At 40.7% G+C, this 18430-nt stretch overlaps 2 protein-coding genes across 2 annotated transcripts; both read left to right on the top strand.

Moving 5' to 3' along the window:
- Window positions 1-533: 533 nt before the first annotated feature.
- LOC147260240 (flavin reductase (NADPH)-like) lies at window positions 534-8211 on the top strand. The gene is made up of 5 exons (XM_086206715.1): window positions 534-605; window positions 4594-4790; window positions 5130-5331; window positions 6159-6323; window positions 6557-8211. Exons 2-5 carry the CDS (start codon window positions 4656-4658, stop codon window positions 6712-6714), a joined length of 660 nt encoding a protein of 219 aa, XP_086062841.1. The 5' UTR covers window positions 534-605; window positions 4594-4655; the 3' UTR covers window positions 6715-8211.
- A 2757-nt stretch (window positions 8212-10968) lies between these two features.
- Window positions 10969-18320, top strand: LOC147260239 (long-chain-fatty-acid--CoA ligase ACSBG2-like). Its single transcript, XM_086206714.1, has 12 exons — window positions 10969-11396; window positions 11934-12022; window positions 12918-13038; window positions 13124-13204; window positions 13317-13466; window positions 14291-14458; window positions 14543-14724; window positions 14989-15222; window positions 16075-16292; window positions 17141-17280; window positions 17362-17605; window positions 17892-18320. Exons 1-12 carry the CDS (start codon window positions 11073-11075, stop codon window positions 17981-17983), a joined length of 2043 nt encoding a protein of 680 aa, XP_086062840.1. The 5' UTR covers window positions 10969-11072; the 3' UTR covers window positions 17984-18320.
- Window positions 18321-18430: the final 110 nt, after the last annotated feature.

Raw genomic sequence — 18430 nt, 5'->3', positions numbered from 1 at the left:
AACAGACTTTAATATAATATGGCAATTAAGCCTGAAAAAATGCAATTCTGAGTCAGTCTCACTTATTTTCCTTCTTCCTGAAGAAATAACTTAACAACACATAATACAAAAAGGGTTCAACACATAAAATAGAGGCCATGGTTTTAGGCTCAAGAGTCATGTAACACACTGTATATATATATCTGTGGAGTGAGCAGTGCTAGACAGAAAAGCTCAAAATACACAGGCACACACACACAAGCTAAATTTAAACTATAAACACTGTGTTTTAACAGCGTAAAGGGGATAATAAACTTCCCATCATGGATTATTATTACTCCTACTTACTTTTGCAATCGAGACCACTGACTACTGATTTCCTTAAGTGTTTATGTTATAAATATTGAGCACTGTTTAGCTTATTCATGCCATAGCAAAAGGTAGTTAATTTCAAATAACAATTAGCGTTGTCAGTCACTTTGCAGTAGATATTTAACATCATGCGTTAATTTCAGTCACGTTGACAGGTTGAAAAGTGTTGCTTTGTAAACACACCGAAACGTTGCCGCTCTTGAACATCTGCCTGCCTCTCCCTTGATACGGCGGCGAAGTTAAGCTAGGCTAAGGTAAGCTGGTCATGACAGCTAGGCTAATGTGCGAGTGTTCTCAGGATTTAAACGTAAGCGCGTAGTATTCACGTTGACGATATTTAGAGGTCTAGTCTCGTCAATATGTCCTCTGCATCCCTCCAGAGACAGAAACATGAGACATGTTACCTAGAAAAAGAACCCACAAGCGTAACCTCTGTTATATCACCAGTCGGGAAGGTTACGGAGGGTTCTTATTGATTCACGAACGGAACTTGGAAAGACTAAAGCATGATGACGGTGTCACTAGCTGGCAAACGTGTCCTGTCCAAAATTAAGAGGTGGAAAATATGTTGAATTTATATTGTTGACATCTACATATTTATTCTGAGGGAAAGAGACAAAAGGCTCCGTGATTAGGGAACGCGTTTGCTACGTTTAAACGACGCAGGTCCCGCCCGTGTAGGAGTCCCTGTGTCAGTCCTGTTCACTTAAATTACAAAAACAAAAAAAGCCTCATAGTGAAACATGTGACCGGGCACTTTTCAACCTTGTAAATCCAGCGTTTGACTGCTCTCATATATCAGTTAATCTAGATCTAAAATCTCAGTGGAGGGAGAAAGATTGATTTTCACAGAGTAATTAACATTTCGTTATCTCAGTTTTATTGTTATTATTATTAGTAACAATTTTGCAATGCTGGAGAATTTACATCTTAATGACATCAGGCATTAATTTCTAAGCATTTATCATAATTTCATAAGGGTTTTTTTGTGCTTTGATTTTTCTTCTGGGGCGGCAAGTGGTGCAGTGGTTGGCACTGTCAACTCACACCACGAAGGTTGAAGGTTCGAGCCACGTCTTGGGCACGGGATCTGTCTTTGTGGAGTTTGCCAGTTCTCCCTGTGCCTGCGTGGGTTCTCGCAGGGTACCCCGGCTTCCTCTCACAGGCCAGAGACATGCAAATGAGGACTAAATAGATACGATACTCTAAACCAGTGGTCCCCAAAATACGGCCCGCGGGCCGGATACGGCCTGTCTCCACATTTGGCCCGGCCCCCTGAACAATACCAGAGATGCATTTTTTTTTTCCATGTGTATTTGGATTTGATAATAAAATTGATAACTAGCTATGAACTATTTTCATCATTAACTATTAAGGTGTGTTCACTAGGGCTGCAACGATTAGTCGACGTTGACCAAAATCGATAATAGAAATAGTCGACAATGAATTCCATCGTGGACTATTGTCGCCACACGCGTTTTTCCAACAGAGTGAGGCATCTCACTTGATTACCATCTCAGCCGAGAGTCGCTCATGCGCGATAGCGTCTCTGTCTCTGAGCGGTAACATACAGAAATGGCGGCGTCAACATCAGGTACGCGCACCAAAACTTCTAAAGTTTGGGAACATTTTAGCCTGAATACGGCGAATAAAAAGACTACTTGTAGAGGTTGCAAAGCAGACCTCGCGTATCATGGCGGTGATGCACGAACATTTAAAGAAGCACGTCGGGCAGTTGAAGGAAACGGAGTCTGACTCGCCTCGGTGAGATTCAAGTAACATTCAAGCCAGGACGGTTTTTATGACACACATTGTACATTTTTTAAGTGCATTTTCGCTATAAAAGAGAGCTCTCGCGTTATGCCAGACTGTGCTTGACAAACGTATTTTAAATTAATGAATGTTCAATAAAAGATGTATTTTTCATTGTACCCATCTTTCTTGTTTATCATTTGACACATAATTAAATCAACTTCATGCTAAATTTAAGAAAAAATTAATAATTATCCGATTAGTCGACAATCGTTTCAATAGTCGGTGACTAGTCGACTATTAAAAGAGTCCTTAGTTGCAGCCTGAATGTTCACACCAAATGCAACGCGAATTTTCACGTCACTTTATTCGTCCGAATTTGATCGTTGGATCAATTTGTTTATATTCGCGAATAAAGCGATGTGAAAATTCACATTGCCGTTTGGTGTGAACACAGTCAGTCAGTAACTATTTCATACACGCATGGAGCGAGACGTTCTATTCCACCCTTCTGTAGTCCGTGCCCCTATCTGGCAACCCCCAGAAAAAATTCCTAGACCCGAACCCAGAGAGGGTTATTTGGTAGTGTCATTATTATTTCCTGACTTTTTTTCTGTGAAGAATCCAGAGAGGGTTGTTTGGTTGTGTGGCTTTCTGGAAAACAATACATTTTTACGTTGAGGCAACCCCATGATTGTCACACTTTTTCTGTTACAAACTGACCCCAGCCCCCCATCAGAGAAGGGGAAAGTTATGTGGCCCTCACAGAAAAAAGTTTGGGGACCCCTGCTGTAAACTGATCGTAGGTGTGAGTGTGAATGGGTGTGTGTCTCTATGTGTTGGCCCTGCGATGGACTGGTGACCTGTCCAGGGTGTATCCCCCTGTTCCTTGGTCCATGGCCCACCATTAATTTTCAGTTTTGGCCCTTGGAGGGAAAAGTCGGTGCCTCCCTGACTTCTAGCATGTGACTCAATGTTAATAGAGCTTGGACGTGATAGAAACCACACTCATTACTCGAAGCAATGCATTCTCATCCCTCTTCCATAAATTTCCTCACATTAATCCAAATGAAGCCTGGCTTTGGTCTCCTCTGAAAGCATCTGACCTTAATGCTTGTCATCCTCCACTGTTGCAGAAATAATCCATTTGGCTCAGCTACAAGAAAAGCACAAAGTGTTGGTTGTCCTCACCTGATTGAATGGAGGTTTTCATCTCTGCTGGTGAAGTCCGGCGCTCTCAGACGATGATGTCAGTGAGATGAGATTGTCCTCATGCAATTTGACTGGCAAATTAAAGAAATCACAGGAATTATGAAATCTGCGTTTGTCAGCTGATGAAAACCTGAAAAGTCGAGCGTGATTTACGACCGTGTTTGCAATCTTACAAAACCAAACTGTCTCTTGAAAGTGTCTTCTTGTGAAATGTCCATCAAAATTGTCAGTCAAGCTTGATGAATGCAACATTTAATCCTCTGTGGAGCTTGATGATTGTTTAGTGAAGTCATTACTCATTTTGCAGAAAATCACAATCATTGATCGTTGATTGACTGAATCAGTTAGGAGATTCATCCAGCAAAAGCTCAAACCTTTACTTCAAACCAGGTCGCTCGGATTATAGATTTAACTTTTTTAAAAAAATCATTATACCTTTGGAGTTTTGAAATGTTAGTTGGACCAAAAATATTCATAATAATTATGAGTAATTTGAAAACTTGAACTGCGCAGTTTCATAGATTTAAACAAGCTGGCCAATGAAATGTCATCAATATTATAAAAACATGTTAATTGAGACCCTCATTTGTAATTTCACCTACAGTGTGTGTGTGTGTGTGTGTCAAAAATTCACTGGTTGTGTTGTGAATTTAAGATTTAATCACGTTTTGATATGTCGAAATATTTTTTCTTATCCATACTTGCTCCTAAGTAACGCAGTACAATTTTGTGGATGCTGATTTCAAAAACAACAACTTTTTTTCAAGGTTTTTTTTTTTGTGTGTGTGTGTGTGAGTGGATGTAGTCAGAGTGACGCCGCCCATCAGTTTGTGCACTCCTGTTTTGAAGCGTCGCGTTTGGTCATTCTCCCTACAGCCATTTTGCCCGGCAACTACAGCTGACCATATTTGGTCAAAAAGGGAAGGGTTCTGCTTTATCATCTATGTTTCCATTAAAAGGGACCAAAATTAACTGAATGAGAATAATGTTTGTCTTGAAACTAGCAAGTGAAGCCTCAAGGAAAATGTCTACTGTAAATAGTGTACATGTAGGTTTAAGGCATTTCCCACAGTGACTGCACTTCACAAGTCCAAAGGACACGTCTACTTCTTTTATACAATCTGTAAAACCGTATGTCAGATGACAAGCCCAAATTCCTTAAAGAGAGCCTTTTATTGAACCATAATAATCATTTATTACACTTGAACTTGAGAAACAGGGAAGGAACCTCCCAGTGGTGAGTTACAGAGGTCACATCTTACAACACTTGGTCTGCAGATCAGTGTGTACATCAGTACACTGCTGCCAAGAAGGGAGAACTGTGTGTCAGAGTCTCGAGGATGAAGATCACTGTACTGGGAGCCACTGGGCAGACTGGACAGTATCTGGTCAACCAGGCACTGCAGCAGGGTCACATCGTCACCGCCGTAGTCAGGGATCCGGGAAAACTCACCGCTCGCCACAACAACTTGAAGGTAACAATCATGGCGGTCATCTGATAGTCCTCTGTGCTTTAGTAGCTCACTCAAATTTCAAAGTCAATGTCGCATCACGATTATCACCGTTTTATTGTGTGCAGATTAAGGTCGTAGGTGGTGTCGAAACCACATCAGATGTCCAAGAGTAACGAATGTGTTCATTCACTCATTAAATTAGCTTCCAACAGTTCCACTCAGGGTTAGTTTTTCAGCATAGCATGAACAGCAGCTTCAACTGTGCCTCATGGTTCCTCGCGTCTGACGTCTGTTGGAAATATTCAGAAACTGAATCAAGTGATTGTGCTGAAATGTTGGTGTTTCCTCTCTTGCTGCCAGGTGGTCGAGGCCAATATTTTTTCAGCAGAAAGTCTGAAGCCTCATTTCAAAGGACAAGATGTGATTATGTCCTGCCTCGGCTTTCCGGCCTCCTTCTTCTCTGCTGTGACAGGATACACCCTCTCCATGAAGGCAATACTCAGTGCCATGCGGGAGGTCCGGGTCTCCAGGATCATCACCATGACCTCCTGGTACACTGATCGTAAGTCCAGTGCATGTGAAGTTGGGAAGAATATGGATTCTTATTGTCTCTGTGCTATTATTGTACAATTTTGGATGTTTTTGTCAGGTGCCTTGACGGATATAGACGCCAAAGTTAGTTAGACACATTGGAACATTTTAAAAGACTCAGTGGATCTCATGATCATCAATTTGAAACCCACATTTGCGTTTGTGTTAAAATGAATATGCTCGTGTTACATTTTCCCATAAAAGCCTGCGTACCATCAAAACGGGATTGAAAGCGGAAACGCAAAATGCTAAATAATGTTTTAACATTATGATTCGCCTCCATTGAGAGTTGGTTATTGTGTAGTACGGTAAGAGAATCAACACTGCTCAAAAAGCTAAACAAAATTTGAGATGGATGAAAATGTTATTTACTCAATCGTATTTTGACTTGGTTTGTCCCTCCATCAACAGAGTTACCCCTAAAATGACCCACATTCAACATCTGATTCTGTTTCCACGCCTCTTGGTTTGGGGTTTTTTTCAGGTTTGATTTTTTTTTTTTTTTTTTAAGAGCAAGAATATTTCTGATTTTTGAAACATGAGCCTTTCTGACAAACAAGTGCCATAAGTTGAATTACCTCCAAAAAACTGCAAAAAAAGTGGACTAAGCCTCTGGTTCTGAAAACGTAGCCTCACGTCCAATTGCCTTAACCCTGCATTCTTAATAATGACCAGCAGGTTGCGACTCAGCTGGTTGCTAAGAGAAGTCTGATAAAGTAGAGGTGTATGAGGAGGTGATGGAGTCCCCGGATCGAAGCCATCACATCCTGATTTATTTGTGTCGTCTCTTGTTGTTAGCAAACTCTGGAACTCAGTCGTCATACCTCATCCGGTTCCTGCTGCTGCCAATGATCCGGAGCGTCCTCACCAACATGCATGAGATGGAGACCCAACTACAGAGGGTCGATGACATCAACTGGACTGTGGTCCGACCACCCGGTCTCAAGAACCTGCCCGCTACAGGTAAAAGCAGAGCAGCAGCCAGTTGGGTTGTGGGAGCAGGCAAGAACAGCAGGACTTTAGTGATGATCGCTGCTAAAGGATGCATTTACTCATACTCAGTGGACTGTTTTTATCAATCTGAGCCCTACTTTCTGCAATATTTTCAAGAAGTGCCCAGGTTTAGTGGCTCTAACTAGCTTGAGCATCCACTTGTGAAGGCACTACCTCTGACTCCTTGTTGATTTTACCTACAGCTGAAGAGTTCCTGACCCATGAGGGCTACTTTGTGCCTGACAGCAATGGTCACCCTGTAGGCAGCTCAGTGGGGAGAGGGGACGTAGCTCGCTTCATACTCTCTCTGCTCAACAGCAACGCCTGGGTCAAGAAAGGAGTCGCCATCACCACCAAATGAGAAAAAAAGCCATCTGTGTCGTGTGATTCCAGCTCATCCATTTCCATTCTTACCCCTTGTGGTTTCTAGCCTTGCAGATAGTTTTAACTGTTCTAGTTTCTGACTTTCATATGTTGAACCTAGCCAGCAGTTGTTGGGTTTTTTTCTTACAGAGGAATGTATTGAGTCCATCTCGTGAACGTATGTTCAACATTAAGTCTCTGTTCTTGATCTTTATCAACTCCTGAGGGAAATAACTGGCTTCTTCAGCTAAATGTTCCACTCTGTCACCAGCTTGTGTTTGTCTGCTGTTTGGGGCTAAACAGAGAGTTCACAGTGTGTTTTAAGAACTTCTTTTTCTTGGTAGAATATGAGAGCACAGAGTGGGGAGAGGGAGCGCAGCGTACGGCAGATCATTCCCTGTTGGTTCATCACTGCATCACTCATTGGATAAGTTATGATGGAAATTACAGTTACTTTTCCGGAATGTTTCAACCCAAATATAAAGACGATGACTGGAAGTTTTCCTCTGCTCATAACATTGAAAACCAGGCTACAAATACAGATGGACAAAATTGGCAATTAAAAAAAAAAAATGTTGTATTTAAATACTTAAGAGCGAGATATTAATCCCAGGAGCTGAAATCGAGGCAGGAAGAACTAATGAACAATGTTTTCTTCAAGTGGCTTCAAATGAATATCTCTCAGTTTGAGAGATGTGAAAATAAACAACTGTTTGTTAAGAAGGTGTTTATAAGGTTATAACATGTCAAGGAAGTGTTTACAGCTTTAAAGATAATTCTGTTCTTTTTTAACCTGGGTCCTATTTTCCAATTTTTTTTTTTTTTTTTGAGTTTAGATGATTTAAACGGTCAGATTGTAATTGATCCAATATTTAGTGAGAATGTTATAACTGGCAAAGTAATCCAACAGGGAGACTGGCCCATTACTGCTTTCTCACCCCCCCCCCCCTTTCCCCCCTTTTCATCATTTAGACCTCAAAAGACAGAGAAATGTGACGCAGTGCTTAGAAATAAGAAAATTATACAGGTGTCCACAGTTCTTCTATTATTCTAGATTATTCACAGATTATCTTGGTGTTTGCTATTTCCACCAATTTATTTATTTTTTAACCGCAGAATAGATTGTAGTGGATTATCCAGAGTAAAAGGGACAGTGCTGCCAAAAACAAGTGCAAATCTCGAGGGGAAGAAAAACTATTTGCAAGGCTATAAAACACTAGAAATACAGAAGAAAACCCGATTTCTGTTTGTAATTTGAATAAACTGAAAACGTTCAAGTGCTGTGTCTCGTTCACGGCACGCTAATGGGTATGATGGTATAACTGCCTTAAACACTGACAACTGTCTTCTTATTTACTCTCGCTTGTTTCTTTTTGAATGCCTCATCAAGTTTGCCATTTATTTATTTGATTTCCTCCACTGTAACCATAACTGATCATTTCAATAACTGATCATGGCTCATATTATTGCAATACACCATTTTTGTCACACCAGGGCAGTGTTGTTGCACATGTCGGCGAGGAAAGTCACTGGGTTCATTTGTTTCTCACACTCTACTGTAAGACATGGAATGACTGAGCACCTCTGCAGACTATGAAGCAAAGTAGAATCACAGTAGTAGGTTTTTTTTTGTTTGTTTTGTTTGCAGCAGCAGCAGAACGATTTTTTCCTAACTTGAGGTTGTGGTCCTCCAGAAATTAAAATCTCCATTTTCCAGTATCCTGAGCACAACACGGTTGGACACCCCACGTTTTTTGTGATATTCCACCCACCTTTTGTTTAAAGTGCGGGGTAGGAGGCAGGAGCTGTTTCAGTGTTACCAATATATCCTTGAATGGACTTCAGGTTAATATGCTTTACAGACAACATAGCATTGATTTGTCAAATTAATTCAGCCACATCATGGAATTCAGTCACAAATTTCCCAACTTTTGACTCAACTCAACAAAATCAAATAACACTCAACACACTTTCCAAAACCAAAATATCTTAAAAGAACTCTATCATAAGCATTTCATCAAGCAACTGCATATTCCTGATTGTACCTTTGTTTGGAATTAATCCGACGTCTGCCTGTCACTTTTTTGAGGAATGCTGCCCTGCGGCTTTCAAGGTTGAAGGTAAACATGATTATGCTGACGTGCAATGATGAGGCTCTGATCAAACATGAAAACATGCTTGACAGCCCAGATAGGCAAACGTGCAATCGTATCTTCTTTTGAGACTTGTGACCTCGCATGTCACAGGATTTAACGGGAGACAGCAATAAGAGTTATTTAGAAAAATGAGACGTTCGACAACCAATGAGTGCCGTGTGCTTGATAAAGGTCGCGTCTGATCATGTACAGTAACGTCAAAGACAAAATGTCAAAACTATATTTTTTTAATCAAACAAGGTGTTTGTTTTCAGTCACACATAAACAAGAGTTTAAGCTTTCCTAATTTTTTTTTATAAATTATGCATTAATTTATATGACTGGAATGAAGCTAGCATTCAAGTGACCAAAGGCTGAGGCTCTGTAAAGATTTTATAGCTTTTAAGGTCATCACTGAGTGGTGACACAAATATCAGAAGCAATAGTGGCTTCAAATACCGTGAGTCCATTTACTATTTCTTATTGTAGACGACAAAAAATGAAAACAAAAGAATAAATAAGGGCAAAAACTAAAAAAAAAAAAAAAGATAATGCATTGCAAATCCAGAAGTATTTGTAGGTCATTTGCCAATAAATCAGATTATAAAACTGTCTCTGTGTGCCTGTGACCAGAGATGGTTGTGCTGATGTCACATGAAGATCAGATAGTGTCATCATCAGGACACTTTGTCGAAATGACTGTTGTTGGTGTGCAGGAACAAGCCCGGCAGGAAAAGTCAAATATGGCAGATGGATGAGCAGCAGGGACATGTAGAGGCCCATCAAATCTACATTTGGACACTTTCTGGGAAACAAACGCCCCATATTTTTGTGAGCTCTCATTCCAATAAATGTCTTTTTTTTTGTGGAAAACTTTAAATTATAGATGGAATTAGTACACACACAAACAATAAGTATCAACCCCCCCCCCCTCCAAGGCTCATGAGGAAAGAAAAAAAAAAATCTCAAGACTGGACAGGGTCTCCCTACCACAATTCCATATATAACTGAGGGGTTGATGATATAAAACAGTATATACACAAATCTGCACCTATTGTGTAATTACAATTAGGTTGGGCAAAAGTTCTGTCTGCGCCCAGTCTGCACCCTGTTTATTGACCCAATGTAAGAGTTTCTGGACAGTTGCAGCCCAGTAGTAAAATATAAAATTATGCAAGTCTTGACCTCCCGCCTCTTTAGGGACTTCCAAATAGATTTTCTTCATTCTGGGGTTGCGTTATTCCAAATAAATGATGAAATTTGTCTAACTTTTGAAAAGTTGTCTTTGGTATCAATATGGGGATCATTTGATAGAGATAAAGAAATCTAGGCAAGACTGTCGTTGTTACTATACTGATACGGGCTGCCAAAGTCCTGACCATTTACGAAATCCTGCCTCCATTGTTCAAACAGTGTTTTACAATTATACATGTAGAGCTCTCCCATGGAATGAGTGACTGTGATTCCAAGATATGCAATTGTTTCTTTTTCAAGCTTGAATAGAACAGTCGAATAGTCAGAGTCGGTGTTCAATAGTTAATTTTATAAACTGACGCTCAACTAAAATAATCTAGGATGAGTAGCGGTTTTGGTATGGATTCCGTTGGTCTAGATAAATATTCTAACAAGTCGTCTGCATAAAGTGAAACTTTATGAGATTTGACCCCCAGGGAGATACCCTTAATGCCAGGTAGGGAGAGAGACTACAACCCGGTCTGCAGCCGCTATGAAGCCAAAAATTGTCAGAAATTGCATGGTTTGTCTGCACTGCAGCTGCTGGCAAGCAATTTTTTAATCCATGATAGAAATGATGAACCAAATTGAAATTTTTCAAGAACAGCGAATAGGTATTACCATTGGACGTGGTTGAATCACTGCTTCTGACTTATCTGTTGAACGTAGCGTATGCAGTATATTCAGAAGGAGTCGCATCCTGAAGTAGGATCGTCTACCTGACATAAAACCAGTTTGGTCAGGGTGTCTGGGACAACAGTTGCAATACGGGTAGCATGAATGTTGTCTTTTAGGTATGCAAAGCACAGTCCTCTCTCTGAACCTGATTGGCAGGGGGACACTGACATTCCACACCTTCCAACCTCATCTCAGGTAACAAACCCACAGATGTACACAACTGTAGCTCACTCGTCACTCTTCTCCTCGAGCGCAACTTTGCTCTGTCTTCTTGGTGTGGCGTTCGTCTTCTTAATTTGACTTGATACCGATGGCGGGTAAATACAGCTGTCCCTGTTGTCCCCAAGCAGAGGAGCCGAAGCCCGTTCCCCTGCCAACGACACATGTAGCAACAACTCTGGCCCCAGCAGACCAACTATGGAGCACCAGCAGAGACAAAGCAGTCAGGCTGAGGATGGAGGGCTCAGGGCCGGCATCAGAGACTCCCATCACAATCCATCAGATGTTCCTGGAGACGGTAGAAAGCTTCGAGGATCACCCAGCCTTGGCTTCCAAGAAAGAGGACCAGTGGGTCACCCTCACCTGGAGGCAGTACTATGAACAGTGTCGAGCAGCTGCCAAAAGTTTTCTAAAGGTTTGTGTGTCGATGGATTTAAATGTGGATGTAGAGAACTATGTTACATGTACTACTAGTACTGTGACACGTTACTGTATACTGTTGTTCATTTCATTTTGAATGAAACATGAACATTATAGCTTTAAATTTATGACTAGCTAATTAGTCATTAGTAAGTGGCACTTACTAATTTTAGTTCACTAAAGTTAGAAAGGCTGTTCTACCTGCACGATCATATATGATCAGGGAATCAACATCAAAATGCAGCCTTTTTTTAAAGATTTTCTGCTATACATTTATCCTTAAGCGTTTATACCGCACAATTTACACAGACATTTTTAACATACTCAAATTTCAAAAGGAACTCGTTGCAAGAGTAAGCAGACAATCATCATGTTTACCAACGTAGCAGAAATAAATTGTTAGATCATCTTCATTTTTGGAGTTGCTTGAATAGCACCATCCCAAGTGTAGTTGTGAAGTGTAGTTACTGTAAAAGTAGGTCAAATGTAATGGAGGCACTGTGCCATTAAAGATAGATATGCTCCTTTGTAGCTGGGGCTGGAGCGCTACCACGGCGTGGGGGTCCTTGGCTTCAACTCTCCTGAGTGGTTCATCGCAGACATTGGCTGCATCTTGGCGGGGTAAGGTCACACTGAGGGAGCTGAAACTGGAGCGCACCAGATTGCTTTTAGATATGGTAGGACACGATGTACTTGAAATTCCTCAGCATCTTTTCCTCTGACAATGTTATCGCATACATCTCATTTCTGCTCACATCTGTCTCACAACTGTGCGGGCTTCAAATCTCATATGGCAGGGTACAACTCTGCGATCATATTGGACTGACATTTGAATTAAAATACGATTGAAGATTAGTATTCTCTTTCGATTGAAAAGGAGAGTAAAAAGATAAGAAGGTGATTTTTCTAATAATGTAAAACCCCAGTATTTAGTTTTAAATAGTAATTCGACAACCAATTAGCCTCCAACAACTGTTGTGTCTGTCTTTGGTTTGAAACTTGCAAGGCCATATTGTGGGTTACGATCAATTGTGATAAATTATTTATGATTAATTGTGCAGCCTAATCATTAAACAACAAAAATGTGCAAAAAAAAAAATACATGTATTTCAGGGCTTCAACTAAGTTTTTTTTTTTTAGTTGTCAATTACTCTGAATATTATTTTCTTGTTTCACTGATTTTTTTTTGATGCAATGCAATAAAGAAAGACAGAAGGAAAGAATAGCTGCGATAAAAAAAGCTCAATTCTAACCATCAAAAATCTGAAAACATTCATTTAAGTAGCGCTTACCACAAAAAAAATCTTCTCAAGGAGCTGCAGTTTGGACTTTATTACTAAAAAATTAATTAAAGAATTTGCCAGCTATCAAAATAGTTGCAGATTATTTTCAACCGTCATTTAAAAACATTGTTTTTGATTGAATTGAAATACAAAATATGTTTTAAGATAAATCGATTTCCTTGCAACTCTAAAGATTACGCGAGTCATTCATTCATATTTGACTTGCGTCTTAGGGGCCTGGCAACTGGCATCTACACCACCAACTCGCCTGAAGCTTGCCAGTATGTGGCTGCCAACAGCAAGGCCAACGTCCTGGTTGTGGAGAACCACAAACAGCTTGAAAAAATCCTGCAGGTACAGAGTTATAATACAGCATCAGCCCTTACTGTAGATCTGCTCCGTCAAAATACTTCCTTGAAAGTTTGACTTGTGCCAACAGGTCAAGGATCAACTACCTCTTCTGAAAGCCATCGTCCAATACAAAGGCGAGCTGCACCGGAGGGCGCCGTTCCTGTATACAGTACGTTTACCTGCCATACTGGTTGGGACGATAACTGCATCATTACAGAACTGTGACTGAGCTCAGATGTAGCAGGTTCAATTCAGTTAGGCTCTTGCATCTGTTTCTGTAGTGGACAGAGTTTATGAAGCTGGGACAGGACGTGCCTGATGAGCAGCTGGATGCCATGATTGACAGTCTTCGAGCAAACGAGTGCTGTACCCTCATCTATACATCAGGAACCACTGGAAACCCTAAAGGTGTCATGTTGAGTCATGACAATGTGAGTAATTAGAGCAGGTTACTTTAAGTGTATTAACATGACCAGTCTCCATTCAGATGTCGTTTATATCCTCATGTTACCTGAATTTTGCCAGTCGATCAGATAAAGACTGTTTCGTGGAGAGAATTTAAGAGTTCTGTAATGTATGTAATATATAATGTCATCAGTTATGATCCATATATTCATTTTTGAGACATTTTTATTTAAATAGCAAGCCAACTTAAATTATAATTTTGTTTTAGGTCTGAAAGATTTGGAAAAGTATATCCAATTGTGACTGTGATTGTGAAATGATTCACAATACTAGACAGAATCGTCATTTTTGTTTCATTATTCACTTCGCACTTTTGGGTATCTGCCGGATCAAAATACTTTATTTGACACCCATTCTGACTTTAGGAAAGGCCTTATTTAGATTTCAATCAAATTTGAATTGATTGTTCAGCCAAATCTCAATCATGATTTTTTTTGTTAACCTACGTGATAAATGATCCTGTCCTAGTTATTGAGCACGTAAGACAGTATTTGTTTCTTTAAAAAATGTTGCAATTCTTGATTGATTTCATGATGTGAAACAAGCTGTAGTGATGGAACAAAATTTTGAAAATTTGAACAAAGACTCAGTGGGATAGATTGAGGAGGGAACATTATTTTTTCGCAGTGATCAACAAAGTATTCTGTGTTTTGGAATAGGAATGAGAAATGGAAAATGAGATTGAACCTGGCGAGAGATTAGACATCATCAGATGTTTTAGCGTGCCAGGTTGACGTCAGTCAGAACTGAGATAATAAACTTGACATTTTTCCTTTCTGCCAATGTTCAGCTTACATGGACAGTCCAGACTGCAGGTTCCCTGGTCCATCTGAACTATGCTGAGGAGGTGGTGATCAGCTACCTGCCACTCAGCCATGTGGCAGCACAACTCAATGACATGTGGCTCTGCATGAAGTTTGCTGGGACCACCTACTTCGCAGAGCCAGATGCCCTCAAGGTTCAGACTCCCTTTGATGTGCAAATACTGGATTGTCAATAAAGGCTGTTTAATGTTGTAATTATAATCCAATTCATATTCCAGGGCTCCTTAGGAGCAACACTGAAAGAGGTGCATCCAACATCTTTCCTGGGAGTTCCTCGTGTGTGGGAGAAGATGCAGGAGAAGATGAGAGCTGTCGGTGCAAAGGCATCCCCATTTAAGAAGCAAGTGGCAGACTGGGCGAAGTCCATCGGACTGCAGTACAACTATAGTGCCATGAACGGGTGAGACAACAACAAGGAGCTTTGTTAACAGGGAATAATTGCCACTGTTTACGTCTTTTTATTTTTTAACAATGCCTGTGTTATCCAGCAAGGATATGTGGAACCAGTCAACCTCTTTGCGTGAGTTTGTGAAAGACACCGCCCTTTGCAAACTGCTGTGGCACAGATGATCAGTTTTGAAATTTCTCATAAATTATTATGGTTTACTTTGGCATGCTGATGGTGTCACTTTCATTTCTTTTCTTTTTTTTTCTTGGCATACAGGGAAAACCAGGTACCCTGGGGCTTCACGCTGGCTAACAATCTGGTCTTCAAGACGGTGCGTGCTGCTCTGGGCTTGGATCGCTGCAAGATTTGCTTCACAGGTGCTGCCCCAATCACGAAAGAAACTCTGGAATATTTCATGAGCCTCAACATCATCTTGTTGGAACTCTATGGTATGAGTGAAAGCTCTGGGCCTCACACCGTTTCTACCAACAGTGACTACCACATCGCGAGGTGAGCAGCAAAGCCTTACAGAACATGCCATGATGTGTAGGGTTGTGAGAGTATTGCTCAGTAATGATAATCTTTGTTTCATAGGTACAGTCAAGTGAACGTACACTAGTTTCTATTTACTCATTTGTGCACAATTTTGCAACATTTGAAGAGAAGAAGAGAGAGAGGTTGCTCTTTACTCTAAACAATGTATCAACAGTATACCAGCCTGTGCTCCAGATAGACAGAGAAAACACAGGATAGGGTGGAGAAAAGTATTTTAATCATCATCTGAGATATTTCCCGTCAGTGCAAATCAAGCCTATTGCACCATTAATCCACTTTTATTTGAGACTTTTGTTGATCTTAAGGAGATATTTTAAGTAAACACATGTAATAGTATCAATTTATGCCAAAGAATTTTTCTACCCCAAAGAAGAGATCATAATACTGTGGTTGGAGAAGCTGGAGCCCTCCATGTTTTTTCCTGTTGTATAGGTTTGGCCGTGTTGTTTATTTGCTTTAAAAATGCCAGGCTTTCTCTGATTTCATTTTTCATTTCTTTGATTCTCGTTTCAGTTTGTCAAACATGTTTTGAAGGTGGCCAAATACCCGAAAAACTGAAAAGATACCCATGAGTCTCATTTGTGTTTGGACCTACTTACCAATGATTGAATTCTGACATGCTGAACTAACAGTTAACATAATTCCTGCTAACTATCAGCATGTTAACACTGGTATTTTGAGTTGGTTAGCAATCTGATGTTGTGCTTGTTAGCATTCCGATGTTATATTTTTCTCAGCTAGTTGCTGTTGTGGCGTTAAATCATTGATAACTGATGATGTCATCATTTCCTGATTTTTTTTTCCCAGCTGTGGAAAGGTGATGCCAGGCTGCAAGGTGAAACTGGAGAATTCAGACAAAGACGGGAATGGAGAGATCTGCTTCTGGGGGCGGAACGTCTTCATGGGCTACCTGAACATGCAAGAAAAAACAGAAGAGGCTCTTGACCATGATGGCTGGCTGCACTCTGGAGACCTGGGAAGATTTGACCAGCATGACTTCCTGTACATCACAGGAAGGATAAAAGGTGAGTTCTGCTCAGTTCAGCTCCACTGTTAAATATCAGGACCACGGGAGACATTTGGGACACCTCAGTGAGGAGTCATTCAGGTTTTGGGACACCATGCCTGCAGTATTGATACATTTGAAAGCTGCCCAACATGAGACAGTCTGCTGTCAGCTTATTGGATGCAAACTTTGTTGAGGCAGTTGGTCTTGTTCCATTTCCTTTACTTCCGGGGGCTAGATGTTGTTTTTGGAACATGTCATAAAGGTGCTGCACCCAAGAATGTATTTACTCTCTCTGAAATTGGCACATTCTGAGCTTGTGTTTTTCTTTGATTGTCAATGCTAACTTTGGCATCAACAGAGCACAACTGATTTAGTGACACTATAAATTCCTGTATCTACCAAACTGTTTTTTGTTTTTACAGTTATGTTTTAAAAAAAATGTAATATCCTCAAAAGTAAAAAGATAAAAAATGTCAGCACACAAGTGTAGTCAAAAGGGCAAGGAGGAGGGTTTGTGAGATTTTGTAGTCAAGCATGTGTTAATGAGTAAACTCAACTAGTTAGTGCTCCTCCACCGTTGTTGTCAGCATTTGTGTGGGGTGTAATGGTTGGTCTTTGTTGGTTTTGTCCTGAAAACCACAGAGGAAACAGTTACCAGTATGGTGTCAGAACCAATCAGACAACATACCCATGGTTAGCACCTGCCAGGGAAAAAACTAAGCTCTGCATTGAAAACGATAAAAAAGATGGGCTGGCCTCAGAAAGAAACTTTGGTGGACACAGACCCTGATCTCAGAACTCCATTTTGCTTCATCCAACACTGAAGATATTTATCGCACGTTTATCACTCTCTCGCTTGTACAGAGCTGATCATCACTGCTGGTGGAGAGAACATCCCTCCTGTGCCCATCGAAGATGCAGTGAAGGCTGAGACGCCCATCATAAGCAACGCCATGCTGATCGGAGACAAACTCAAGTTCCTGTCCATGCTGCTCACGCTCAAAGTAACTGGGCTGCTGCTCCTGCACACAGTCACAGCTGCCACGCAAACACAGAAAACATGACCCTTCTCTCTGACTCTTCAGTGTGTCGTGGATGATAACGGCGAGCCCACAGATGAGCTGACCCCCGAGGCTTTGGCATTCTGCCAGAGTTGTGGAGTCACAGCAACAAAAGTGTCAGAGATCGTGGCTAACAAGGAGCCAGCCATCTACAAAGCCATCCAGGAGGGCATTGAGCGCGTCAATGCTCGAGCAACATCCAACGCTCAGAAGATCCAAAAGTGGGTCATACTGGAACAAGATTTCTCCATTGGTGGAGGAGAACTCGGTAAGTAGATGACGTTCCGTTTGTTTGTTTCTTTTACAAGCCTTTGAAACTGGAACAAAGTCATTACATAATATTGAGAAGTATCTACTGCCACGTTTACCTCATGAAAACTCAATCAACTCTTGAACCTGTGACTGTGACACAAACCAGACAACATTCCTGCACATTTGCTCCTCTGAAACATTTTCTAAAGCTTCAGATCACATGATGATATCGTGCAGCAGAGACTGAATTTTCAGCGGAGATTTTCTTTGAATGAGCCCACATGTCCTCTTTGTGTGTGCAGGACCCACCATGAAACTGAGGAGGCCTGTTGTTGTGAAGATGTACCAGGAGACCATCAATGAACTGTACCAAGTGGCCTCAGAAAAACAGTAGACCCTACAGTGATAAAACGGTCATGAAGAATGACAGTCATGACAGCTCGGGGCATGCTGGTGGACATTCCGTTGTCCTTGAACACATCACCTTAAGAAATGTTTAAACCTTAATGTTGACCTTTGACCTGCAAGTGCAAATGAAGATTCTAATTTTAGGTTGTTGATCAGAAATAAATCTGATTGTGCTGCTAAATTTTTTTTTTTTTAATCCAGAATATATGAATATGTTGTTTGCTCCAAATCAATATTTAAAATGTTAAATGTAAATACAGATTTAAATTGTTCCTTTTGTAAATAAAACTAAAGCATTAAAGCCAAATCAGCTGCTTCCCTCATATTGGATATTTTCATCACTTCATGAAGTCAAGTTGTGCATTTTTAGGAGATTAAAAAGAAACCTTTTGCCTCTGCGGCCTGCAAGAATAAAGTCTCTCGTGTCAGTTTT

This window comes from Aulostomus chinensis, chromosome 6 (assembly GCF_037954235.1).
Source record: "Aulostomus chinensis isolate RoL2024-O1b breed Wild chromosome 6, RoL_Achi_v1.0, whole genome shotgun sequence".
Lineage (NCBI taxonomy): Eukaryota > Metazoa > Chordata > Actinopteri > Syngnathiformes > Aulostomidae > Aulostomus > Aulostomus chinensis.
The sequence above is the reverse complement of the archived record's forward strand: the minus strand, read 5'-3'. Positions and strand labels throughout refer to the sequence as shown.